Source organism: Sphaerodactylus townsendi, linkage group LG05 (genome assembly GCF_021028975.2).
Source record: "Sphaerodactylus townsendi isolate TG3544 linkage group LG05, MPM_Stown_v2.3, whole genome shotgun sequence".
NCBI lineage: Eukaryota > Metazoa > Chordata > Lepidosauria > Squamata > Sphaerodactylidae > Sphaerodactylus > Sphaerodactylus townsendi.
Genome location: NC_059429.1, coordinates 12,835,311 through 12,862,982, shown reverse-complemented (window position 1 = coordinate 12,862,982; position 27,672 = coordinate 12,835,311). Strand labels below are relative to the sequence as shown.

The 27,672-nt window shown below is 48.0% G+C and overlaps 1 protein-coding gene across 1 annotated transcript in view; it reads left to right on the top strand.

The window, feature by feature from the left end:
- The window catches only part of HOMER3 (homer scaffold protein 3), a 65,177-nt gene that overhangs the window by 17,876 nt on the left and 19,629 nt on the right, over positions 1 to 27,672 (top strand). Inside the window, exons 3-7 of the mRNA XM_048497779.1 lie at positions 10,960 to 11,099; positions 12,692 to 12,848; positions 13,207 to 13,338; positions 15,040 to 15,147; positions 25,105 to 25,238. Coding sequence (XP_048353736.1) covers positions 11,086 to 11,099; positions 12,692 to 12,848; positions 13,207 to 13,338; positions 15,040 to 15,147; positions 25,105 to 25,238 — 545 coding nt within the window. The 5' untranslated portion in view covers positions 10,960 to 11,085. The remainder of the gene's footprint in view (positions 1 to 10,959; positions 11,100 to 12,691; positions 12,849 to 13,206; positions 13,339 to 15,039; positions 15,148 to 25,104; positions 25,239 to 27,672) is intronic.

Below are 27,672 nucleotides of genomic sequence, written 5' to 3'. Positions count from 1 at the left end.
TTTTTCTTTCTTTCTTTCTTTCTTTCTTTCTTTCTTTCTTTCTTTCCTTCTTTCCTTCTTTCCTTCTTTCCTTCTTTCCTTCTTTCCTTCTTTCCTTCTTTCCTTCTTTCCTTCTTTCCTTCTTTCCTTCCTTCCTTCTTTCCTTCCTTCCTTCCTTCTTTCCTTCCTTCCTTCCTTCCTTCCTTCCTTCCTTCCTTCCTTCCTTCCTTCCTTCCTTCCTTCCTTCCTTCCTTCCTTCCTTCCTTTCTCTTTCTCTTTCTCTTTCTCTTTCTCTTTCTCTTTCTCTTTCTCTTTCTCTCTCTCTCTCTCTCTTAAATTATGTAATGCAGGTCTGTGCAATCAATAAGACATGGAGACATCTAACAACCAACATATTATGATTAGGATTGCAGGCATCAGAAACAAGTTATAAATATTTTAAAAAGCAACGTATCCAACAATGCAAGAAAAAGCATTACGTAAGTAGAGATATAAATGAAGCGACAGCAAGATAAAGCATGCAGCCATAGACAATACATATTAATAGTGTAATCCACAGCCCTGATCCCTCTATTGAAATCATTCTATTATAATGCAGCTGAACAATTTTACACAGCTTACTGAATGCCAGGGGCGTGGGAGCTTTCCTGACCTCCTCAGGCGGGTCATTCCATTGGGTGGGGGGCCGCTGTGGAGAATGCACGCGTCTGGGCTGTTGTTGATCTTGTACTTGCTGAAGGCCCTGCTGAGATGAATGAAGTTCTTGCAGCCAAGCATAGGAAGAAGGGCGGTCTTCCAGATACGAAGGTCAAAGACCTATGAAGGGCTATGTGCCAAGTACCCAGTACCTTGAATTGAGCCCAGCAACTGATGGTCAGCCTATATCAGTGGTGGTGAACCTATGGCATGGGTGCCAGAGGTGGCACTCAGAGCCCTCTCTGTGGGCGCGCACGCAAACAGAGTTCGTCATGTGGGGGGGAATTGCGCCCCATCTAGGCTGGCCTGGGCCGCTGGGCTTGATTATTAGCATTAAACCGAAGACCTAGTTTTGGGGAAGCAGTGTAGGTAACCCTGTTAAATGCTGTTAAACCCCACTGATTTTCATGAGAAGAACTTAAGCGTGATCCTTTACCTGGGAGTAAGCTCGGTTGCTGGCAATGGGGCTTGCTTCAAAGCAAAGCCACCGACTGCACCAAGCTTACTCCTCAGTAACGCACATGTCAGAGCCAACCTTTTTTTCTAAACTAAAACCTCAGTATTCAGGTTAAATTGCCATGTTGGCACTTTGTGATAAATAAGTAGGTTTGGGGTTGCAATTTGGGCACGGTCTCGAAAAGGTTCGCCATCACTGGCCTATATAGTGGCTGTGGAATGGGTGTGACATGTTTTGTTCCCGGCTGCAGCATTCTGCACAAACTGGAGTTTTTGAGTTGATTTCAAGGGGAGGCCTGTGTCGAATACGCTGCAGTAGCCTAGTCTCAGTGTTACTGTGGCATAGATCCAGGTAGCCAGATCAGCCGTCTTCCGGGGCAAACTAAGTTGGAAGGAAGCTTTTTTTCCCTTGTAGCTGTGATAATTTGCTTCATTGGCTGCAGCGTAACCCATATGCCCTTAATCGTTTTTCTATTTAGGCCCATTATGCAGATTCCAAGCAGATAGGTTGTTTTTTTTTTTGTTGCTAGTGGATCCCCGGGTCTCACCTGGAGGTTGGCATCCTTAAGCATCCGTTCAGGAGCAGACTCTGCCCAAGCCCTTCCCGCTGGTGGCTAGCCCTTTCACGCTCCCGTTTCCTCATCTTTTGCCTGAAGAACTAGAAGAAACGAGGACACGGAATTGCGTCCAGTACAGTCGGCATGCAGCGTGTGTGTGTGTGGTGTGTGTCTTTCCCTTCCAGTGCTGGTGCTTTCCACGTGGCTTCCTCCGCTGCGGCTGGTGCTTGCCAACGCATCCCCGGCAAATCCAGGCATTGTTAGAGTCTACTGATGTGTGCGGAAGAACCTGAAGCTCCCATATGGGGAGAGGGGAGGGGAGGGGAAGAGAGATACCTGACCTGACCCCAACAGCGTCGGGGAGGCTATTTTTAAATTGCTAGGAAAGTCGCCGTGGGATAAAGACAGGCAGCCGCCTCCCAGCAAGGACCAAACTTTTCCATTAGCAGCAAATCCAAAGTCGGCCAGATCTTGCCAGTCCGTGTAGGCCAGGGGGGTCCAACTCCGGCGCCCCAGATGTTCATGGACTGCGATTCCCATCAGCCCCTGCCAGCATGGCCAATTGCGATAAGAAGAAAACTTGTACCAACCAGGCTACTCGCAATGTCCTTCATAAGAAAAAACTAATTGCAGAGCGCTGTCCTCCTTGATTATAAGCATGCTTGCTATGCAAAAGGGGAAGGTACACAACCAAAGTGAAAAGAAGAAAACTTGTACCAACCAGGCTACAATAAATACTTCAAAAATTGTGTCTCCCACTGGAGTAGCAATTTACTGATAAGTAACCAAAATAATTTCACAACACAATAACCAGATGTTTTGGAAAAAATTATGACATCTCTCCCACTGGACTAATGAAAAAAGCAATTTGTATACATTTGGGTGCTGTGTGGTTTCTGGGTTGTATGGCCGTGTTCTAGCAGCATTCTCTCCTGACGTTTCGCCTGCATCTGTGGCTGGCATCTTCAGAGGATCCATCTGACAAGATGAAGCTAGCCTGGGCTATCCAGCTCAGGGAAAGAGATGTTCAGGGGTAGTTTGCCATTGCCTAGCTACCCTGGACTTCCTTGGTGGTCCCCCACCCAAATACTAGCTAAGGCCAATCCTGTTTGGCTTCCGAGATCTGACTGCGGGACCGTATGGGGAGGGTTATGCTGTAGGTGCATTCTAATCTGGAGGAGCAGCAGTGGCGTAGTGGTTAAGAGCAGGTGCATTCTAATCTGGAGGAACCGGGTTTGATTCCCCGCTCTGCCACCTGAGCTGTGGAGGCTTATCTGGGGAATTCAGATTAGCCTGTGCACTCTGACACACACCAGCTGGGTGACCTTGGGCTAGTCACAGCTTCTCGGAGCTCTCTCAGCCCCACCTACCTCACAGGGTGTTTGTTGTGAGGGGGCAAGGGCAAGGAGATTGTAAGCCCCTTTGAGACTCCTACAGGAGAGAAAGGGGGGATATAAATCCAAACTCTTCTTCTCTTCTAGGTGGAGCAGACTCTATGTTCGTTCATTGTATTTTAGTTTTTGTAGTTGTGGGATTTGTGATTTGGGAGTTAGCTGGCATATTTAATTAACTGTTTCACGTTTTATTGTTTGCTGCATTCATTTTTTGGCCGCCCTGATCCCTGTGGGGAGTTGGGCGGGATGAAAATGCAAAAATAAATTTAAAAAATAAGATGCGGTTAACCCGAGATATCCAGGTAAGGGCATTTCTCCATTTAGGAACAGCCCATCTTTAACTTCTAGTTGCTGAAGATGAGAGGCAGGGTGTGTGTGTGTGTGGGGGGGGGGGGCCTGCTAGAGCTTTCCCAGAGTTCCTGTTGCTATCTGATGGTACAAGCCAAAGGGACCTTTTTGTGTGGCCCAGCGGGACCAAACCTGTGTCCACACACACCCACCCCGTTTCCCCGAATATAAGACATCCCCTGAAAATAAGACACAGTAGAGCAGTGGTGGCGAACCTATGGCACGGGTGCCAGAGGTGGCACTCAGAGCCCACTCTCTGGGCACGCACAAGCAGAGTCGTCCCCCTCCCACATCAAGGCTGGCCTGGGCCGCTGGGCTCAATTGTTAGCATTAAACCTAAGACCTAGTTTTGGGGAAGTCGGTTAAACACCACTGATTTTCATGCGAAGAATTAAAGCGCGATTCTTTACCTGGGGGTAAAGTAAAGTATTACCAACAGGTGCCTCGGTTGCTGGCAATGGGGCTTGCTTCTGAGGGTCGTGATTCACCCGTTGGAAGAGTTGCACGGTTGCTTCAAAGCAAAGCTAACGACTACCACCAAGCTTACTCCCAAGTAACGCACGCCTCAGAGCCAACCGTTTTTTTTCTAAACTAAAACCTCAGTATTCAGGTTAAATTGTCATGTTGGCACTTTGCGATAAATAAATGGGTTTTGGGTTGCAATTTGGGCACTCGGTCTCGAAAAGGTTCGCCATCACTGCAGTAGAGGTTTTGCTGAAGTGCGAAATATAAGGCATCCCCCGAAAGTAAGACGTAGCAAAGGTTTTGTTTAGAAGCATGCCCGACGAACAGAACACAGAAAAATAAGACATCCCCTGAAAATAAGACATAGCGCATCTTTGGGAGCAAAAATTAACATAAGACACTGTCTTATTTTCAGGGAAACACGGTAGAGGAATGGCTGCTTCCTTCGGGAGAAGGGAAATACGGTATTTCCCCGAAAATAAGACAGTGTCTTATATTAATTTTTGCTCCCAAAGATGCGCTATGTCTTATTTTCAGGGGATGTCTTATTTTTCTGTGTTCTGTTCGTCGGGCATGCTTCCAAACAAAAACTTTGCTACGTCTTACTTTCGGGGGATGCCTTATATTTTGCACTTCAGCAAAACCTCTACTACATCTTATTTTTCGGGGATGTCTTATATTCGAGGAAACAGGGTATCACCTCCCCCACGGCGGCTTCGTTCTCCGCCATTGTTTCCCTTTTCCTGTCTCCCTTTTTGTTTTCCTCTGGTCCTTTCTCTCTCGGTTGCATTGTGTGTTTTCGTTGCTATGCTCCCCATGTTTCTGCGGTTCTCCCTTGCTCGCTTGTCGAGCAAACAGCCAGCACAAAACAGGCAGGTCTTCCGTGCCTCAGAGGGCCTTGAGAAGGGCATGGGATTATAGGGTTGCCAACACAAGGTTGTGCTATTCCTGGATATATGGACCGTGGAGAGATCCTGGGAAGACCAAAATTTAAGGATGGTGGGACCTTAGCAAGGTACAATGTCAAAACCCAACCTGCAAAGCTTCTGTTTTCTCCAGGGGAATTCTCCAGGGGAATCTGTTGTGTAGTTTTGGGTGATCTCCATACCCCGATTCAGGGGTCTGCAACCTGCGGCTCTCCAGATGTTCATGGACTACAAATCCCATCAGCCCCTTGCCAGCATGGCCTTGCTGGCCGGGGCTGATGGGATTTGTAGTCCATGAACATCTGGAGAGCCGCAGGTTGCAGACCCCTGCCCCAATTGAAAGTTGTCTAATATTACTGGGTGTAGCACAGTAATGAAGTTAAATAAATATCCCCAAACTGTGCCAAACACAATATTATAACCGTTCTGTATTATAATTGCACAAGGAGTCATAATCATTTTTGTAGATGCCATATTAGACAACTTTCCATTGGGGCAGGGGTCTGCAACCTGCGGCTCTCCAGATGTTCATGGACTACAAATCCCATCAGCCCCTGCCAGCATGGCCAATTGGTCATCCTGGCAGGGGCTGATGGGATTTGTAGTCCATGAACATCTGGGACGCGAGGTCATAGGGTGACCCCTGCCCCAATGGAAAGTTGTCTAATATTACTGGGTGTAGCACAGTAATGAAGCTAAATAAACATCCCAAAACTGTGCCAAACACAATATTATAACCGTTCTGTATTATAATTGCACAAGGAGTCATAATCATTTTTGTAGATGCCGTATTGTTAGTAATTCAACATGGCAATTTTTATTTTTATTTATTTATATTTATACCCTGCCCTTCCCAACAGGTTGCTCAGGACAGCAACAACAATAAAAGTTGCCATTTAAAACAACCACAAAACATCAACCAAGTATTAAAACATTAAAACAACTGACAGATGGTGCTAAAAAAACCACCCACCCCTATTGCGCCCCTGGGAGGCCAGTCATGATAGCAGGTCAGGCCGGCTGGCTAGGTGGAAATGCCTAGCGGAAAAGTACAAGCCTGGCGGAAGTCATTCAGGTACTGCTGGACCCTGATCTCACTGGAGAGTTTGTTCCAGCAGATAGGGGCCAGGGCTGAAAAAGCCCTAGCCCTCATGGAAGCCAGCCGGACCTCCTTTGGGTCAAGGATTTCCAGTAGGTTTCCCTCTGACCAGCGGAGGGACCAATACGAGAGAGGCTATCCCGTAGGTATGCAGGTCCAAGACCGCTCACGGCAGAGGTGGGATCCAGCAGGTTCTCACAGGTTCCCGAGAGTAGGTTACTAATGATTTGTGTGTGACGAGAGGGGGTTACTAATTGGTGATTTTGCCACGTGATTTTTGCCTTAGTTACGCCCCTCCTCTCAGCAGGAGCGCGCAGAACTTGAAGCAGTCTAGCAGGAGGTGCACCGGCGTGCGTGGCAGCCTGCGTCTGCGTGCATTCGTTTCCCGCCCAAGGACCGGCGCAGCAGCTGCGTCCTTGCCACAGCCCCGCCCCCGGAATGCCCGGTACGCCCCGTGCATTCCCCGCCCAGCCCCATTGGCGCTACGCCACAGTTTGAATCCCACCACCATGGGAACCTGTTACTAACATTTTTGGATCCCACCACTGGCTCACAGCCTTCAACGTCAAGATACGTTGTGACTTTACATGGGTTTATTTCGTTTACCAAAAACATTCTTACACCTAGTGAGATTGTTATTGTGTTATTGTGTTCTGCATCGAATTGTTATAATATTGTGTTTGGCACGGTTTTGTGATGTTTGTTTCATCTAGTATGGGAGTTGGCAATCTTACATGACGTGAAGAAGACCCGTTCCCTTCCCTCCAGTGTCTTGAACAGAGAAGGGAATGTCGGTGGTGCGCCTGCGAACTCTCCTTTGCCTCTGGGCGGCCTTGAGACGTTGGCAGGGAAACCTCGGCTTCGGGAACATCGCGGCTCACTCGAGTGGGTGTGTTCTGGGAGGCCAACCTGTCCTTCATCGCAGCTCCTTTAGCAAAGGCTGGGAGGTGTTACACATAGGGGCAAAAAATCCAAACTGCACATACACGCTACAAGGGTCGGTGCTATCAGTCACAGACCAGGAAAGGGATTTGGGCGTCTTAGTTGATAGTTCCATGGAAATGTCAACTCAATGCATGGCAGCTGTGAAAAAGGCAAACTCTATGCTGGGGATCATTAGGAAAGGAATTGATAATAAAACTGCAAAGATTGTCATGCCCTTATATAAAGCAGTGGTGTGACCGCACTTGGACTACTGTGTCCAGTTCTGGTCGCCGCATCTCAAAAAGGGTATCAAAGAGATAGAAAAAGTGCAGAGAAGGGCAACAAGGATGATTGAGGACCTTCCCTATGAGGAGAGGCTGCAGCGTTTGGGACTCTTTAGTTTGGAGAGGAGGCGGCTGAGGGGGGATATGATTGAAGTCTATAAAATTATGCATGGGGATCAAAATGTTGACAGAGAGAAATTTTTCTCTTTTTCTCACAATACTAGAACCAGGGGGCATACATTGAAAATGCTGGGGGGAAGAATTAGGACTAATAAAAGGAAACGCTTCTTCATGCAGCGTGTGATTGGTGTTTGGAATATGCTGCCACAGGAGGTGGTGATGGCCACTAACCTGGATAGCTTTAAAAGGGGCTTGGTCAGATTTATGGAGGAGAAGTCGATTTATGGCTACCAATCTTGATCCTCTTTGATCTGAGACTGCAAATGCCTTAGCAGACCAGGTGCTCGGGAGCAACAGCCGCAGATGGCCATTGCTTTCACATCCTGCATGTGAGCTCCCAAAGGCACCTGGTGGGCCACTGCAAGTAGCAGAGAGCTGGACTAGATGGACTCTGGTCTGATCCAGCTGGCTTGTTCTTATGTTCTTATGGGGTGTGTGTGTGTGGGGGGGGGGGGGAAGCATCCCTGCCTCTGGACTTCAGAAACCCTTGTGGTGGTCAAGTAGTGGCTGCCCGCTTACCGGGGTAAAAGCATGGCTCGGTCTGCTCTTCTGCTCTTTGCACCAGCTCCATCTGGAGGAGTCAGGAAGGGAAGTCTTCTCAGCAGGGGTCCGTCTTGTGGTTGCCAGCCCCAGGTTGGGACGTTCCTGGAGATTTGGGGAAGGTGGGATTTGGAGAAAGGAGGAACCTCAATGGGGTACAGTGCTGTAGAGGCCACCCTTCACACCCTTCAAAACAGCCATTTACTCCAAAGGAACTGATCCCTGTATTCTGAAGATCCCTTGGAATTCAAAGAGGTGACTGTAGATTGGGGCCTGATATCATCCTAACTTCCTCCTGTTGCTAGGGGCCAGCACGAAAGCTTTATGGAAGTCCTGGAATTGAAAAAAACAAAATCATACTCCTCAGGTAGACTGCGTCTGCTGAGGGAGGCGTTGCGTATGCAAACAAACAAACAAAACCCATCGTTCTCTGTGGTCTAGCATTCTGGGTATCTGGTTTTTTCTCCTGCCCCGTCAGCGTGAATGTAGATTATTTTATCAGGCTGCAAGTCCGTTCAAGCAGCAGTTCGTGGAGGAGAAACTGCAGAGGTGTTTGACGTGCTGCCCTTCCCAAACCTCCCAAGCATGCTAAAACTGGGCCATTTTCACCTACAAATTCCTTACAGGACTTTGCAGTACGCTACCATGTGGAGTCAGTGTGTTGGATCTATTGGATGTGCTCTGTGGGGAAGCATCCCCTCTTTAGGTCCAAGGAGCCTCGCTCCTTTTGCCTGATAGATGCACCTCTCTCAACAGAACAAATATGTTGGATCTAACCCAGTGACAAATCCTCAATGATTGAAACAACACCTTGTAGAGAACAGAGGTTTTATTCATCTTGAGGACAGCTTGGAAAAGCCAGAATTGAGCTTTTCCCGCGCATACAGTAGTAATATCTTTGAGTGTTTCACCCACCCACCAGGGACATAGGTAAGGGGGGGGGGTTTCTCGGGTTCAACCCCCCCCCACTGCATGTCCGAAGCTCCGCCCCTGTTTGTGGGTTTTTGCATTTTAAAGTGTTTTTTTGTTTTTGGCCTGCAGGGGGCGCATTTGGTAGGCTAATGGCACCACAATTTCAGGCTATCGTCAGGTGACACTCCTGGTGATACCAGCCAGGTTTGGTGAAGTTTCGTTCAGGGGGTCCAAAGTTATGGACCCCCAAAAGGGGTGCCCCATCCCCCATTGTTTCCAATGGGAGCTAATAGCAGATGGGGCTACCCTTTTGAGGGTTCATATCTTTGGACCTTCTAAATCAAACTTCACTAAACTCCATATCTTTGGACCTCCCAAATCAAACTTCACTAAACTTAGGTGGTATCATTAGGATAGTCTGCTGCTGATACCACCCAGGTTTGGTGAAGGTTGGTTCAGGGGGTCCAAAGTTACAGACTCCCAAAGGGTGTACCTCCATCCCCATTGTTTCCAATGGGAGCTAATAGGAGAGTCCATAACTTTGGACCCCCTGAAACAAACGTCACCAAACCTGGGTGGTATCATCAGGAGAGTCTCCTAAAGATACCCTAAAAGTTTGGTGCTGCTGGGGTTTAACACTGTACCCTGACAGCAGGTGCCCCTTAAATTTCCCCAGATTCTCTTTTTAAATTCACCCACTTCGCATGGATTTAAAAGTGAGAATCTGAGGTCCCTAGTTCAAAGAGTGCATTGCTGTTTCAGGGTGGGAAGAATCCACCCCAAAACACCATCATTTTCAATGCAAAGAGCTTATTAAATCAGATTCTCCCTTTTAAAATGGATTTAAAAGGAGAATCTACCAAACTACAGTTGAAAGTGATGCTGTTTGAGGGTGGATTCCAGCATCACAGCAGCCGCCCATAGTGGGGAGGGGTGTGAGCAAAACTCGGTTTTTGCACTGGGCTCCATTTTCCCTAGCTACCCCTCTGCCTGGAGGGGAGAGAAAAGGGACTGCCGGCTGCCAGCTGGGGAGCCCAGCCGGTGGGGGGTGGGCAGGTCACAGAAGTCTGCCGTTCCTTGCCTCGGAGAGCTGCTTTTTATAAGCACTGAGGCCATGGGCGTGGCTTGGGGAGGCGTGGCCACACCCCGAACCCCCCCATAAAAAATCTATACCTACGTCACTGCCACCCCACCCCCCCCCCCGTGAACAGTACAGGGAAATATGCAGACAGTATGGTAAGAGCATTAGTCCGTTGGAGCCTACTTTGACCTGCACCTGGCGATGATACAGTTAGCACCACACAGTGCACCCATAGCTTAACTTCCCATTCCCCCAAAGCCCAGAAAGCTCCAACAGCTCCCAGCTCCCACTAGGCATCCTGACACCCAGTATGCTACACCTGTGTTCCCATTTTTGCACCACTGCTCAAGTTGTGTCTCTGGGGCTTTCCCCACTACAGAAGGGAGCTAAGGTCGACTCGGTTCCCTTCAGTGGAGGGCGATTCCAGGCTGTCCCCACAGCAACTGAGTTGGCCCCCTGGGACTGAGCTAAGTGGGCGGGATCATCTTGGTGCCTGTTTTGCTCCTCGATCGTGATTGGCGGGAAACGGGAGCGTTCTTTTTTTTCCCAGTTTACAGTTACATGCGCTTTCTGCCCGCCACGACTCTCTTGTTCTGCGCATGCCACAAAAGCGGCTCATGATTGGTTGAACGGATGAGGTGTGCGTTGATGCTTCCCGCCGGAAGCAGCGGTATCAACCTTGTTCGGCAGAAAAGTGTAGTCTATGCACCGCGACAAGGGCGTCGCAGTTCTGAGTGGGGAACTGAGACAAAACAATGTGGAGCTCGGTGGCAGTGCGGATTCACTGAGGTAAACCTAGGTCGAAACCAGTTCAACTCTGTCAGTGGGGAAAGCCCCTCTGTCAGCCTATCCCCATTCTGAAATTGACTTCTACTCTATTTGGGCGTCAAGACACAAACCCGGCCGAGAGTTAACGGGGTGAAGAGAGCCAGCATCAGAAAGCTCTGTGGGTGCCAACTTCCCAGTAGCCGAAAATCATTACACATTAACAGCTCAGAAAAACTTTGGCTCAACCCGGCTCAATCACGCTGAGGTATCTTCAGCCTCCGCATCTTGCTTTTTTGTCCTCTGCGCTACGTTGTGTGTGGCGACTAACAGTGCTGATTTTTCATTGCTAGGAAATGAACCGCCCGCCAGACCCCAACCAAAGCAGAATTTCAGCTGCGGGGACTCACTCGCTGAGGCAACCGATGTCTGTCTAACCCTTTTGTCTTCTTACCACCTGTCTCCGTCATTATTAACCAATGTCAACAATTAGGTAACGGCTTGACCTGTAATGCTGAATTGTGTGTTTGATATATGTTCGTGTGTGTTCTCAAACGTCAGTTATTTGCAGTCGTTTGTACCCCTTCTTTTGAGCAAAGAAGTGAAAAAGAGACGTAAATCGTCAGATATGAATATCTAGAGGATTCCCCCCCCTACTTTGTAGGGGTCGTTTGTGGTTGCTGAGGGTTGTTTTAATGTTGGCAGGTGGTTTGTGAGATCCATGAGGAATATAGATTTTGGTTGAACATTAGGAGAAATTTACTGGGTGGCAGGGAATTTGAGTAGGGTAGGTTTGGTTTGAACGTTAAAAGAAACTTCCTAGTGGGAAAAGCAGTTTATCCCAGAAATGTGATTTTCCTTTCTGGAGGTCTTCAAGTAAGACCCCGGGTAGCAGTCTAACTTTGCGTCCCCTGCATGGAGTGGGGGTTAAACTAGATGATCTCTGGGTTTCCTTCCAACACAAGAAATCTTTGATTCAGCCTTTACAGCCCCTATCCCATAGCTTTCCCTTCTCATTCTTTTTACTTTTCCCATCAGGCCTTTCCCCTTTCCATGTCTAATATTTCATGAGAGATATCATGAAAGAGAGCCAGGATGTAGAGCAATGGATTCTAGTCTGGAGAACTGGGTTTGGTTCCCCAGTCTTCCACCTGAGTGGCCGACTCTTACCTGGTGAACTGGATTTGTTTCCCTGCTCTTACACATGAAGTTTACCAGGTGACCTTGGAACTGTCTCAGCCCCACCCAGTGGCATATTTGCGCCACTCTTCTGGAGTCACGATGAATGCAAAAATTGGCGCCCATGTGACCAGGAAGACGGCAGCGAGGGGCGGAGCTGAGCGCCATTGACCCTGCCCATGTCGATGATGACATGGGCAGGGTCGACGGCACCCAGCTCCGCCCGCCCCCCCGCCGGGCTCCCAGCCGGCAGCTGGCAGTCCCTTCTGCCCTCCCCTCTAGGGAGGCCAAAAAGGACTCCCGTCCCTGGCCTCGGAGAGCTGCTTTTATAAGCACTTTGGCGGGCTGAGGAGGGGGGGAACTTGGAGAGGAATGGCCGGCATGCCCCAGTGCAGAATGGGTAAGGTGTGTGGCTCCAAGCCTCTGAGCTCTGCCCCTCCGACCTCGAAAAGCTTATAAAAGCTTAGCTCTCTGGCGGGTCAGATAACAGTCTCTTCTACAGCGGCCTCCCGAAGGGGCAGAGGGGCAGAAGAGACTGCCAGCTGCCTTTCAACTGGGGAGCCGAGAAATCGAGGGGCTGGAGGGTGTGGGGCCCCAATTCCCTGGGGGGGCGCCTTGGCTGGCAGTTTGTCATTTACCCTCAGATGTTCCTCTGGCCCCACCTCCCTCCCTAGATGTCTGTTGTGGGAAGAAGAAGTGAAGAGGTTTGTATGCCGCGTTGAGACTCCTTACAGGAGAGGAGTCTTCCTCTTCTTCTTCCTCTCGGTTGAGCTGAACCTCTACCTCCTTTGCAGCAGCTGTAGAGAGGTCAGTCCGCCTCATGAGCCCCGTGTAGAATAGAGAGAGTTGGGTGTTTTTTTTAGGTTGTGGGAATTTCTAAATTCAGTCTCTGCTGCCTCACCCCAGGGAGCAGCCAATCTTCAGCACCCGAGCCCACATATTCCAGATCGACCCATCCACCAAGAGGAACTGGATCCCGGCTAGCAAGCACGCGTTGACCGTCTCCTACTTTTACGATGCCACCCGCAATGTCTACCGCATCATCAGCGTGGGAGGCACAAAGGTGAGGCCCCAGAAGCAAGCCTTGCGTCGTTTGTTTTTAGACCATAGGGCAGTGGTGGCGAACCTTCGGCACTCCAGATGTTATGGACTACAATTCCCATCAGTCTCCATCAGCATGGCCAATTGGCCGCGGCGTGGCAGGGAAACTGATGGGAATTGTAGTCCATAATCCATGCTGGAGAATGCCGGCTAGTTCGCCATCACCGCTCACTAAAGGGACTAGTAACTTGGCTCTCCAAGAGATGGCTTTCTTTTGCACCTGCTTCGTGCAATAAAGCCCACCTCAGAACTAGTTCCTGTGCCTGGTATGAGCTGCAACTATCTGAGCCTTGACCCCTCACTGCTGTATCTCCTTGCAGGCCATCATCAACAGTACCATCACCCCCAACATGACCTTCACGAAAACCTCACAGAAATTTGGCCAGTGGGCTGACAGTCGAGCCAACACAGTGTATGGGCTGGGCTTTGCTTCTGAGCAGCACCTCTCCCAGGTAACGTTCTGCAGGGGCCAGCGTCCAGGGCAGCAGGGATACTGTGGGTTTGGGCAGAAGGGTAGAGGGGCAAGCCTTGGACTCTTTGGCTTCATCCAGTGGAACAGGGAGGGGGGTACTCAGCTCCTATTCTGTGGGACCCCAAACTTGTTGAGCCTGTGGGTAACGGAGGGGGTTTGAGAAAGAGTAGTGGGCGCCATCTTGAAATGGCGACTGTAGAAAGAGTAGCAAGCACCATCTTAAAATGGCGGCTGTAGAAAGAGCAGCGGGCGCCATCTTAAAATGGCGGCTGTAGAAAGAGCAGCGGGCGCCATCTTAAAATGGCAGCTGTAGAAAGAGCAGCGGGCGCCATCTTAAAATGGCAGCTGTAGAAAGAGCAGCGGGCTCCATCTTAAAATGGCGGCTGTGGAAAGAGTAGCGGGCACCATCTTAAAATGGCAGCTGTGGAAAGAGTAGCGGGCACCATCTTAAAATGGCGGCTGTAGAAAGAGTAGCGGGCGCCATCTTAAAATGGCAGCTGTAGAAAGAGCAGCGGGCACCATCTTAAAATGGCAACTGTGGAAAGAGTAGCGGGCACCATCTTAAAATGGCAACTGTGGAAAGAGTAGCGGGCACCATCTTGAAATGGCGGCTGTAGAAAGAGTAGCGGGCACCATCTTGAAATGGCGGCTGTAGAAAGAGCAGCGGGCGCCATCTTAAAATGGCGGCTGTAGAAAGTAGCGGGCGCCATCTTAAAATGGCAGCTGTAGAAAGAGTAGGGGGCGCCATCTTAAAATGACGGCTGTGGAAAGAGTAGCGGGCGCCATCTTGAAATGGCGGCTGTAGAAAGAGTAGCGGGCGCCATCTTGAAATGGCGGCTGTAGAAAGAGTAGCGGGCGCCATCTTGAAATGGCGGCTGTAGAAATAGCACCATCTTGAAATGGCGGCGTGTAGAAAGAAGCAGAGCCTTATCTTAAAATGGCGTGCTGTAGAAAGCAGCGGCTATGCATCTTGGAAATGGCTGACTGTAGAAATAGCGGTATGCATCTTGGAAATGAAATGACTGTAGAGAATGGCGGTAGCCATCTTAAAATGGCAGCTGTAGAAAGAGTAGGGGGCGCCATCTTAAAATGACGGCTGTGGAAAGAGTAGCGGGCGCCATCTTGAAATGGCGGCTGTAGAAAGAGTAGCGGGCGCCATCTCTCTCTCTCTCTCTCTCTCTCTCACACACACACACACACACCCACACACACCCACACACACCCACACACACACACACACACACACACACACACACACACATTCCTTGTTTTTCTCTTCCTCCTTCATTGCAGTTATAAAAGGCAGGGTCCTTCCTCAGGATCAGCATGTTAGAGGGAAAACACAGGGTTCCCTTCCTTTCCCCTGCAGATTTCCCCCATTATGTTGTAGGACCATGTTTCACATTATCTCAACAAATGTAGCATTTGCACCACATGGTGATGCTTGCTGAGGTAAATGTTAGTCAGAGCTGCAGGTTTGCTAGGTGGGCCAGCCCTCATTCCATGGCCAAGTTCTAGAACTCCTTTGACTTTTCCTTGGGGCAGAGGGGAAGGCGAGAAGGCAGCGGTGGGGACAGGGCTCATGGAATCTAGCCTGGGTCTTCGTGGCTTGTGGGGGCTCAGCCGTCCAAGATGGCGGGGGGTTTACTTCCTCTCTTGATCCTGCCGCACCGATTTACAGTTTGCAGAGAAGTTCCAGGAGGTCAAGGAAGCCGCCCGCTTGGCAAGAGAGAAGTCGCAAGATAAAACAGAGCTGACCAGTCCTGCCTTAAGTTTGACTTCCCAGCAGGTGAGTGGGGACTAGTCTTGGGGACAGAAAGGTTTCAGAGCTTTCACAAGCCAGCCTGTGCCTTCATATCCACACTTGGTGCCCTGCGGTGCTGGCCAGTTTGAGCCGAATGGAAGCTGATGGGTATATGGGGCATAATCTTTTCAGAGGTGGCGCCAGAAGTAGTTTCTGATGCCACCACCTGTTGATGCAGTGATGCCCTAAACCCCAGGTGTCAAACTCGCGGCCCTCCAGATGTTATGGACTACAGTTCCCATCATCCCCTGCCAGCATGCTGACAGGGAGTGATGGGAACTGTAGTCCATAACATCTGGAGGGCCGCGAGTTTGACACCTATGCCCTAAACGTACTCGGCTAGCTGGCGTTTCTCATTGTGTTACTTCAATCTGCAATTACTGTTATTTTGATGGCTCTGCATTCTATTAGTCTGGTGCAATTACTACGACTTAGCGCTGATTCTTCTGCATGTTAGATTTCAGCTGGTGGGTGTTTCAGATGATGTGTCTAAATTGCCGCTGTTGTTTTCCGTTTGTTTTTTGCATTTTTACATTGTCTTTCAAACCAACAACTCCCAAGGTTACTACTTTAAATTTGTTAGGTGCTGTGGTTTTCAGGATCGGCATGTAAGGATATCGAAGAGATAGAAAAAGTGCAGAGAAGGGCAACGAGGATGATTGAGGGACTGGAGCACCTTCCTTATGAGGAGAGGCTGCAGCGTTTGGGACTCCCTGGTTTGGAGAGGAGACGTCTGAGGGGGGATATGATTGAAGTCTATAAAATTATGCATGGGGTCGAAAATGTCGACAGGGAGAATTTTTTCTCTCTTTCTCACAATACTAAAACCAGGGGGCATCCATTGAAAATGCTGGGGGGAAGAATTAGGACTAATAAAAGGAAACATTTTTTCACGCAACATGTGGTTGGTGTTTGGAATATGTTGCCACAGGAGATGGTGATGGCCAATAATCTGGATAGCTTTAAAAGGGGTTTGGTCAGATTTATGGAGGAGAAGTCGATCAATCTGGATCCTCTTTGATCTGAGATTGCAAATGCCTGTGTCTGGCATAGTTCAATCTTGCATCTGCAGTATTTAGACATCTGACTCTGACTTCCTAGGCCTTCTTCACTGTGGCCCCAGTTTTGTGGAACAGACACCTCTTCGAAAAGTTCTGTAAATCCTCCCAGCTTTAGAAAGACAGGCAGTGTTTTGCGGAGGCCGTGTGATTGACAGCGGCCCAAGCTAATGTTGGTGATTCCTCGTAGGTTGCCAATTAATCTGCTGAGATGAAATCCGTCCTTTTACATTGCTGTGTAGCAAAAATACAAATGTATTTATTCAAATTAAAATCAAAATATAATTAGTGAAAAGCCCTGAACAGGCTCTCAAACATACATCAGTGTATTTCACAACATGTTATTATGTTGTGAATTTCATTTATGTATGTTTGGGAACCTGTTAGGGCCTTTTACTGTGATATCTTGATTTTAATTTGAATAAATACATTTGTATTTTTGCTACACAGCAATTTAAAATGACTAATTTTAATGTTTTGGTTGTTTCCTCTGGTATTGAGGTTAAGTTTTTGACCCCTTTTCTGCCAATTGATCTGTTACCGTTTTTTAATAGAGTAAAAAATGTTCTAGCTAGAAATTAACAGAACAGAAACCTGAATCAAGCCATAATTAAAGTTAGTTCCAAAGACTAAGAGGCAAACCGGATTCTACATATAACATTATATAAAAATTGAAAACTTACCAATAACTAATAATGTCTGTGTCAGGACTCCCGTGCAGTAGACAGTGAACCAGTCAAACTTCAAAAGTTTCAGAGTTTATTGAAAGTGACAAGAAAGCAACAGAAGCAGAAGTGGGATCCAGCAGGTTCTCACAGGTTCCCGAGAGGTTACTAATTATTTGTGTGTGCCGAGAGGGGGTTACTAATTGGTGATTTTGCCACGTGATTTTTGCCTTAGTTACGCCCCTCCTCTCAGCAGTAGCACGCAGAACTTGAAGCAGCCTAGCAGGAGGTGCACCGGCGTGTGTGGCAGCCTGTGCCTGCGTGCATTCATTTCCCGCCCAAGGACCGGCGCAGCAGCTGCGTCCTTGCCACAGCCCCGCCCAGGAATGCCCCGCCCCGGGAATGCCTGGCCACGCCCCCGTCGTGCCCTACCCAGCCCCATTGGCGCTACGCCACAGTTTGAATCCCACCACCATGGGAACCTGTTACTAAAATTTTTGGATCCCACCACTGAACAGAATACTGTTCTGAAGCTCAGGCTCTCCGACCAGGGCTATTATACATTGTACGTTTCAATCCCCCTCCCCACATGTGAAACACACAAGAGAACAGCTCCCCAGTAACATCTTCAGACAGTCAAGGTTACTTGATAAGCCAGCTGTGGAAAAAAGGCAGAGTAGCAAAAGCAGAGTATAGTTGAAAGGCACAGTTCCCAATAAAGTCTGCTCTTAAAATAAATTCTGATAATCCAAAATATATAAATATATTGGTAAACATTTTCTTTTATAAATTGCTAACATTTTTCTCACATAATTAAAGTTCTGTTAGCATATTTTTATAAGGTCATCAAGCACTTATTTGTTTCCCTTTGAATCCCTTTTCAATCTGATAATACAATATATCATTAAAGTTAATGATTTATATGTATCATTTCAACAATATCCTTCATTTCTTCACCATTAGCCTTTCTTTTTCTCTCTTCGTTTGAAATAATGGAAATAATATGCTTTCCGTTTAGCGGGGAATTCTTTAATTGATTGCTTACTCACAAAGTTAGTTTTGCCATTGTTTCAAACTCCGCTAGTTTATTTCCCCAGTTCTCTTGCCATGGACATTCTGCTTCCTTCCATTTGGTTGCAGATTTCTTCTGCCTTCCATTTGGTTGCGAATTTCTGGCCACTGTTATCCAACACTGAGACCGTTCTTCTGAAATCCATGGAATATTTTTGGCAATAGGCCCAATAACATAGTCTTAGCATCCATTACACATTTGATTTTTAATATTTTCTGAATTTCTGCGTGAATTTCTTTCAATAATTTTAAAAACTTTTTGGCACATCTGCCGCATATGATAAAAGAGTCACCCCACTCCTTTACATTTCCAGCATTCCTCCTGGTAATTCTTGTCCATCTTCTCACTATCTGTTTCCGTCTGATGGGTTGGTCAACCCAGAGGTGTATCTAGGCAAAATGGAGCCTGGGGGCAAAATCTGAATTTTCCGCCCCACCCTCCCCCGGCGCCCAGGTCTACCAGCCTGAGCTGGTGCCAGTGCCAAGGTCTACCGCCCGGAGCTAGCAAGGCGCCCAGGTCTACCACCCAGAGCCGGCGAGCGTAGCCCAACCCTGGCGTCCCCCGCCCCCACATGATTAGATGGTGTGCGCTGAGGGATATGTGATACCCCATGTTCCCCTGGCAGATACGCCCCTGGGTCAACCCATCAGAAATTACACGGAAGAAGATTCACATCAACTGCTGCCTACTATCAAATGAAGTCTTGTTACAGGTATAACACATGTCCAAAACTGCAGACATTACAAAAGTACCGCAAGGTATCTGAAAAACAGACCCCAATAACACAGATAAAAATCCTGTGCAGTACAAAACATCCATTAAGCTAACCTTGGGCCTGCATGTTTAAGGGACCACATCTCCCCGTATTGCTCCGCTAGGTCCCTCCGCTCCTTGGGGGGAACGTATTGGAGGTCCCTGGCCCAAAAGACATCCAGCTGGCCTCCACCAGGGCTTTTACGGCCTTGGCCCCTACCTGGTGGGAGACCAGGGCCCTGCGGGACTTACAGAGTCTCTGCAGGACCTGTAAAACGGACCTGTTCTGCCAGGCGTTTGGCCAGCCGGGTTGACCATTTAACCCCATTGCATCTAGGCCTCCTGTGGGGACAATAAAGGTGTGTGTTTTTGTCGCCATCTGCTGCTACCGTGTTTCCTTGAAAATAAGACAGTGTCTTATATTAATTTTTGCTCCCAAAGATGCGCTATGTCTTATTTTCAGGGGATGTCTTCTTTTTCTGTGTTCTGTTCGTCGGGCATGCTTCCAAACAAAAACTTTGCTACGTCTTACTTTCGGGGGATGCCTTATATTTCGCACTTCAGCAAAACCTCTACTACGTCTTATTTTCAGGGGATGTCTTATATTCGGGGAAACAGGGTATGTAGTTCTCCATTTACAAGTTGCTTTTACCGTTTTATGCTTTTAAATAGAAGGTTTTTAAAGTGATTAAATATTAAATTATTGTATTGTTGTATACCGCCCTGAGCCCTTCGGGGGAGGGCAGTATAAACAAACAAATCAACAACAACAACAACAACAAACAACAACAACAACGTACTAACCGGAACCTGGATGTGCACCGGTCTCAAACAAGCTTCAGGGGTACTGGAACATAATTTCCAAATGTCTGTGCTTCCAAAACGTACAAAGGTTTGTTTGAACGGCAATGATTTGAAACCATCAGGCACTGCACTTAATTCTGAAAACCGGCTACTGCAAAATATCCTTCTAGGAATTTATGTTCCACTAGTCTTGAAGCTTGTTCGAGACCAGTGCACATCCAGGTTCCGGTTAGCTTAGTGGATGTTTTGCACTGCCCAGGATTTTTATCTGTATTATTAAGATGTATTTTTCAGATACCTTGCGGCACTTTGGTAATGTTTGTGGTTTTGGACACGTGCTACGCTTGCAACAAGACTTTGTTTGAAAGTGCACAGCAATTGCTGCGAGCCTTTTTCAGTGCAATTTCTGTTGTGTTGTGCTGCGTGCACTGATCCCCTCTTAATTCAAATGGTGATTGGTTTGGTCGACTGCTTTCTTAGCAGGATTTGCTCCACTTTGACATCCAAATAATTGCAGGCGGTGAGGGGATGTGGGGGGGGGGGGGGTTTGAGACAAACCAAGATGGTTATCCCTTAACTCTCTACCTTCTGGTTTCCTCCCTGATCCACTGCAATCTTTTCTCAACTTGCCTTCTTGCAGTCTTTTTGGAAAAATCACACTCAGAGGATGGTTGTATGCATTGTGAATGAGTAGGTACACATTCTTGCAGGTTCCATACCTGTCCGTTTCACTTACCTCTTCTTAGCCCTCATGCTTCCATTTTCCCAGCAGCACCAGAGAGCCAGCGTGGTGTAGTGGTTAAGAGTGGGTGCACTCTGATCTGGAGACCCGGGTTTGAGTCCCTCCTCTGCCACTTGAGCTATGGAGGCTTATCTGGGGAACCAGATTAGCTTGTGCACTCCAATACACACCAGCTGGGTGACCTTGGGCTAGTCACAGCTCTCTCAGCCCTACCTACCTCACAGGGTGTTTGTTGTGGGGGGTGGTGGTGGAGGGAAAGGAGATTGTGAGCCCCTTTGAGTCTCCTTACAGGAGAGAAAGGGGAGATATACATCCAAACTCTTCTTCTTGGGGGGTATTTTTTTTAAAAGATTAGCAATATACATATCACTATGGCGTTATAGCATTATATCTACCACTGCTACTAATTCCCAGTTTCTTTCTTTTTAAACAGTAAGTCTCTGATCCTTTTTGTTGAGTAGACATTTGCCTTTCCCCTTATATCTCTGCAACTTAAAAGGTTTAGAGATTTTTAAAATGAAAACTGAGAATTCAGAGGAACTAACCAGATAGGTTATGATACCATTGCTATAATGCTATAGCAGTACCTCAGCTTCTGACATACGGAGCATTCCGGGCAGAAATAGCAGGGATTTACCTTCCCTCAGTTCTGTTGTCATTGTGGGGAAGACAGGGGTCCTCTCTCACCCCCATGGCGGCATTCGGAGCGCATTGGGGCTATCCTTTGGGTTTTAAAAGCTGATCACTTCTGCTGCGGTGTGGCTGCAGCAAACCTGAGTTTATTACAAACCAGGCCATTTGACCCTCAGTACCGGATATACGAGTGACGCATAGGACTGCCTCTTTCCTGGGCAGGTGGCCTTCTCGATGCCTGAGAGAAGCAGCCACCAGGTGCCATGTACTTGCCATCCTTTCCAGGGAAGAGTGGTCACAGGTGGGAGAAACAGACACCTATTCTTGCAGAGGTCCTTTCTGTTGGGAAATGTGAGGACCCCACCCCACCAAAGGCCTGTTCCACCACGCTGAGCCCTCGGGCAGGGCTTCCTCGGGGAAGCAGTGGCGTAGGAGGTTAAGAGCTCGTGTATCTAATCTGGAGGAACCGGGTTTGATTCCCAGCTCTGCCGCCTGAGCTGTGGAGGCTTATCTGGGGAATTCAGATTAGCCTGTGCGCTCCCACACACGCCAGCTGGGGGACCTTGGGCTAGTCACAGCTTCTCGGAGCTCTCTCAGCCCCACCCACCTCACAGGGTGTTTGTTGTGAGGGGGGAAGGGCAAGGAGATTGTAAACCCCTTTGAGTCTCCTGCAGGAGAGAAAGGGGGGATATAAATCCAAACTCTTCTTCTTCTTCCTCGTCTCTTTGGCTGCTTGGTTCCCAGGAGGGTGCCATGCTTCAACTGCTCAGGGCCCCGGCATTGAAGTTTGTCTGCGAATGGCTTTTGCTTGCCCTGTGAGCTGGCCGCTGTAGGATCGTGGCTCAGAGACCCCCGGAAGTGGCGTTTGGAGGGGAGGAGTCTCTGTTGTCCACCAAGGACGCAGCCCAAGGAATCAAATTCACTGTGATCTCCTGGGTAACAGGAGGGACAGATCTGGAGGAGGGAAGACAGCATGTTCCTCGGTCGAGGCACAGATGGATTGACAGCGTATGAGGAGGAGGGAGTGTGAATGGTCCCCTGGACTGTGGGGAGAGGAGGAGGAGGAGAGAGTATGGCAGATCGTATGTGTGTCTGTGAGGTTCGTAGCACAGTCCCTCAGTTCTTTCACCCGCCGCCACGTTGTGAGGACAGTTTCTTCGTTTCACCTGGTTCTTCCGGGGTGGTTTTTTCCTCAGAGCTGCTTTTGATTCACGATGGAGTCAAAGAAGGCAGCCTTGTTTTAAAAGTGCACCTGACCCTAACAGTTTGTCCCAGTTAGAAATGAGAGAGCTTCAGCTTTCGAAATGGTGGCTACATATTGAAAAAAAGATCTTTTCCTTGGGCTTCTCTTGGGAGGCCCTACAAATGCTCACCGCTCCAGAGATTTATCATCGCTTAAAGTCTAGATTATTCAATCAAGAATATCAATTTCTCCTGAGCAAAGCGCAAAGCTCTTGCTCTCCAATATTCTTTGGGATTATCCCTCAGAAATCTAGCCCTGCCATATACCTGGAACATCTTGTTAATTACAATTGCAGATGGGTCATGACTAGAGCAAGGTGTAACTCTTTTCCGTCAGTACATCTTCAAGGTCGCTTCTCTAATATCCCACAAAATGAGCGTTGCTGTCGTTTTTGTCCTAATACAATTGATTCACTTTCTCATATTCTGCTTCACTGTTCAAAATACAACAACATCAGAACTGATTTGAGAACTGTATTACCAACAGGATTTATGCTCCTTTCTGATAAGATAAAAATGGCTGAGCTTCTAAATAACTCTAATGCTGAAATCTCTGAAGATGTTGCTACATTTTTACTCTGTGTACTGCAAGTTGTGCAAAAATGATCTTTTTATTGTATTTGGAATTCATGACACACTCTGGTTTTATGCCTAAAAAGGTTTTTTATTTGGATTTGGAAAAGTGCACAAAGTATGGAGCAAAAATATCAAAAAAATAAAAATGATGGGCATTCTTTTCAGCAGAGTTTAAAGCGGAGTCACTCTGGTAAGATGAGAAGGTTTTTAGTCTTCTTGCACTCACGGCAACCTCCTACCACACTTGGAAAAGAATACTCTCCATGCAAGCTGTTCTTTCCATAGGAAGGTTTTGCTTTAGCAGTTGCAAGGTTACACAAGTCTATTCTGTACAAGACTATAAAGCTGTACAGAACTCTTCAGCGATAACAAAGTTGAACCCACACTGAACTTAGACTCAATCTCTATCTCTACTTAGCATAGCGCAGTGATGGTGAACCTTTTCGAGACCGAGTGCCCAAATTGCAACCCAAAACCCACTTATTTATCACAAAGTGCCAACGCGGCAATTTAACCTGAATACTGAGGTTTTAGTCCTGCGTGCACTCGCCGCTCTGCCCTGCGCTGCTCCAGTGCCTCCACTCCACCGCTCTGCCTCCACCCCACCCGCTCAATCAGGGGCCAGCCTGCTCTAGCCTCCAGCAAGTCCCGCGCGCACCGCTGTGCCTCTCTGGCATCTCCGCCTCCTCTGCCCCTCCCCTCGTGGGCATTAGCCACCCGGAGACAGGCCTGCCAGTCGAGTCCTCCCTGCTCGCTGCGGGGCGTTGTGCCCAGCAGCCCAGGCCAGTCTAGATGTGTGTGTGTGGGGGGGGATGATTTTCCACCCCCCCCACATGATGAACTCTGTGCATGTGTGCCCACAGAGAGGGCTCTGAGTGCCATAGGTTCGCCACCACTGGCATAGCGTATACAATACATACATCCAACAGGGTAGTTTTCCCCGCCCCGGCAACAGCCTCTCATTGGTTTAGTTACAGTTGAACTCACCAATCATGTTAAAGGGCAATTATTGCTACTTCTTGCCCCTCGACTGACTGTCTCCGGCCTTGGGTTTGTAAACTTCTGCTAACTTGAAATGACCCTTTGGTGAACCTTTACTCTCTTTCTTTTTATACATTATGACAATTCTGAGGGCCGCCTCTGTGGGGGAGGGGGAGGCTCACATTCCACATTCCACGCAGTTGCTGCTCTTGTGCCCAACTGATTCCGAAGACCCGGCATGTGAGGGCCTCCTACCTTAAGGGGGTAGTACAGTTGCCCCGGTGCCCCAACCGTGCTTTTCTAACTGCTAGGCAACCATTTTTTAAAAGCCCTCACGAAATCAGCATTTCCATACCTAGCTTACCTCACAGGGTTGTTGTGAGTGTCAAACAGTGGGCGAGAATAATGTGAGCTGCCCTAAGCTCTTGGGAGCAAGTAGAATAGAATAGAATAGAATAGAATAGAATAGAATAGAATAGAATAGAATAGAATAGAATAGAATCTTTATTGGCCAAGTGTGATTGGACACACAAGGAATTTGTCTCCGGTGCATATGCTCTCAGTGTACATAAAAGAAAAATACATTTGTCAAGAATCATGTAAGGTATGAAGGCACTCTTTAATGATCAAGTCATGAGCATAGAGTCCTAGTAAAGCAATCAGGAAACAATTCAATAGTAATTTGAAAACTATGCAACAATGTAAAATCATAAAATCATAAAATGAAATGTCCAGTACACAAGGCTTATAGGCTCTCGCTGTACCAGTTCCATAATTGGGAGGAGATGGGTAATAAGTATGGGATAAAAATTCCTTGGATCAATGGATGGGTCACCACAAGACGTGATTCGGACACTGGCCACAGGACAGTCGGTGGGGGATAGTATCAGGCTAGGATCTAGGAGACCCAGGTTTGAATCCATGCTTTCCCGAAGGCAAATAGCTGGGTGCTTGGGCCAACTGCAGCAGTGGCGTAATGGTTAAGAGCAGGTGAGCTCTAATCTGGAGGAACCGGGTTTGATTCCCTGCTCTGCCACTTGAGCTGTGGAGGCTTACCTGGTGAACCAGATTAGCTTGTACATTCCAGCACATGCCAGCTGGGTGACCCTGGGCTAGTTAGAGTTCTTCAGAGCTCTCTCAGCCCCACCCACCTCACAGGGTGTTTGTTGTGAGGGGGGAAGGGCAAGGAGATTGTAAGCCCCTTTGAGTCTCCTACAGGAGAGGAAGGGGGGGTATGAATCCAAACTCCTCCTCCTCCTCCTCCTCTTCTTCTTCGCCTAGCCCACTTCACCGAGAAAAGCTAATAAATAAATGTGAGGGGTGTTGCTGCACGCCTTGAAGGAAGTCGACACCGAATAGTTTCCAGAGTCCCCTCTCTCATATCTCGGCTCATGCCACCTTCTTCTTCCACCACAGATCTACCCCAGCCCCATCATCAGTTCCAACGGACCTGGCGATGACAAATTCTTCCAACCGAAGACAGATATGGATGATGACGACCAGAAAGTGGAGAAGGGATCAAGAAAGCTGATGCTTCCTCGGAAGAAATTGTAAAGGAACAGATCCCAGAACTCCAGGTGTATTGTGTGTGAGTGTTTGTGCTTCAGTCGTCAAGAAAGGCTTCTCCGCTTCAAAGGCTTTTAATGGGAACCGCCCTGGATTCTGAGTTTCAACTTAGTAGCCGTATTGATTCCCCTGCTGCCAACTTCCGAAACACGCATGACCCAAACAATGTCCATCGCGTCATGCCATTATTGATCCCAAAATGAAGTCTCCAGTGCGCAGGGTGGAGTTTGAAAACTTTACGCGCACATGCATACGCATTTTACACCCCAAAGGTGTCTCCCTAGTTTGTTAGCTTACTGTGATCAACGAAAGCAGGTTTAATAAGGTTCTCCTCTCTGAAAACTGAATGTCAGTAGCTTCAAGACGGACAGAAGGGAGTTCTGTGTCATATAGCAGATGGTTGACCTCACTGTCACAAGATGTGGATGATAGAATAAGAAGAGTTTGGATTTGTACCCCCACCTTTCCTGTAAGGAGACTCAAGGTGGCTTACAAGCTCCTTTCCCTTCCTCTCCCCACAACAGACACCTTGTGAGACAGGTGGGGCTGAGAGAGTTCCGAAGAACTGTGACTCTTAGCCCAGCGAGTCACCCTAGTAGGAATGTAAGGAGTGCAAGAAACTACATTCTGGTTCTCACCCCATGATTAAGCCTCTGCCACTCAGATGGAGGGAGTGGGAAACAAAACCCGGTTCTCCAGGTGGATTAGAATCCCACCCTTCAACTAAACTTAACCACTACATTCTGCAGGCACCTAGATTTAAGGGGAATTTGTGAAATTCAGGATGATAAGATGGAGAGGCGGGAGTCTGTTTCCATTAGCTTCAATATTAGTCATGGATGATAGCCAAATGGAGCCTTCAATTTCAGAAAGTGAGTGCTTCTGACTGTCAAATCCTGGGGAGCAAATGGAAGTGGGGGATTTTGCCAGTAGGCTTCACCCAGTAGAAGAAGAAGACGAGGAGGAGTTTGGATTTATACCTCCCTTTCTCTCCTGTAAGGAAACTCAAAGGGGCTTACCAACTCCTTTCCCTTCCTCTCAACAGACCCCCTGGTGAAGTATGGTAGGTGGGGCTGAGAGAGTTCTGAATGAACTGGGACTAACCCAAGGTCACTCAGCAGGCTTCATCTGTAGGAGCAGGGAAACAAATCCAGTTTACCAGATAAGAGTCCACAGCTCATCTGGAGAAGGGGGGAATCAAACCCGATTCTTCAGATTAGAGTCTACCTGCGCTTAGCCACTACACCACTGGTTCTCAACCTTCCTAATGCTGCAACCCTTTAATACAGTTCCTCATGTTGTGGTGACCCCAAACCAGAGGTGGGATCCTGAGCCAGTGGTTCTCACAGAGGTTCCTAAGAGTAGGTTTATTAATTTATTTGTGTGTGTTAACGAGGAAGGGGGTTACTAATTACCAGATTTTGCCTGTCACATGATTTTGCACATGCCTGTTTAGATTCGCCCACTCCTCTCTGCCTTAGCTACTGGAACTCCTGGAAGCTTGATCTATGCAGGAGGTGCACCGGCGTGCGTGGCAGCCTGCGCCTGCGTGCATTCGTTTCCTGCCCAAGGACCGGCGCAGTAGCTGTGTCCTTGCCACAGCTCCGCCCAGGAATGCCCCGCCCCTGGAATGCCCGGCCACGCCCCATTGTGCCCCGCCCAGCCCCATTGGCACTACGCCACAGTTTGAATCCCACCACCATGGGAACCTGTTACTAAAATTTTTGGATCCCACCACTGCCCCCAACCCTAACGTTTTATCCTATTCTTACAGATGAGAGAAATCACTGATGTAGAGAGTCTTAGGCGACCCCTGTGAAAGTGTCGTTTGACCCCCAAAGGGGTCCTGACCCCCAGGTTGAGAACCACTGCACTACATTATTCTGGGTTTTTCTGATAGGAAAAAGTTTGTTGGTGCAAAATTCGGTCTGATTCTAGGTCATGGCTGAGAGCTGAAAATCTAGGGACTTTTGAGCCATTGTTAAAAAGAGGTTGAGGAGAGAGATAGGTTGATGCTGATGGCATGCCAGCTGCGATAACTTAACACCCTTATGTTCTTATAACAAAAGCATGTTAAGTTATTACAATTGGCATTCCGTCATCTCTTTCCTTCCTTTTTTAAAACAAACAAACAAGATTTTCAGCTTCTTTTCAACCTAAAAATAATTGCTAGAGACGAAACACAAATGCACGGGAAAACAAACTGAGACTGCACATTCTCCCTTTTAATTTTTGTTCTTCGTGTTTCCGGAAGTTCTCCTCAACTTTAATGGCTTACGTTTTTGTTTCTTCCATAGCGACCCATTTTCGTCTGCTCTTGTGGCTGGCACGTTCTCCCCAGTTTAGTTTTGTTCCCTGCGGTGGCGGTTTGTATGCACCATTAATACGCCGAAATACAAAGTTCATAGACTTCCCCTA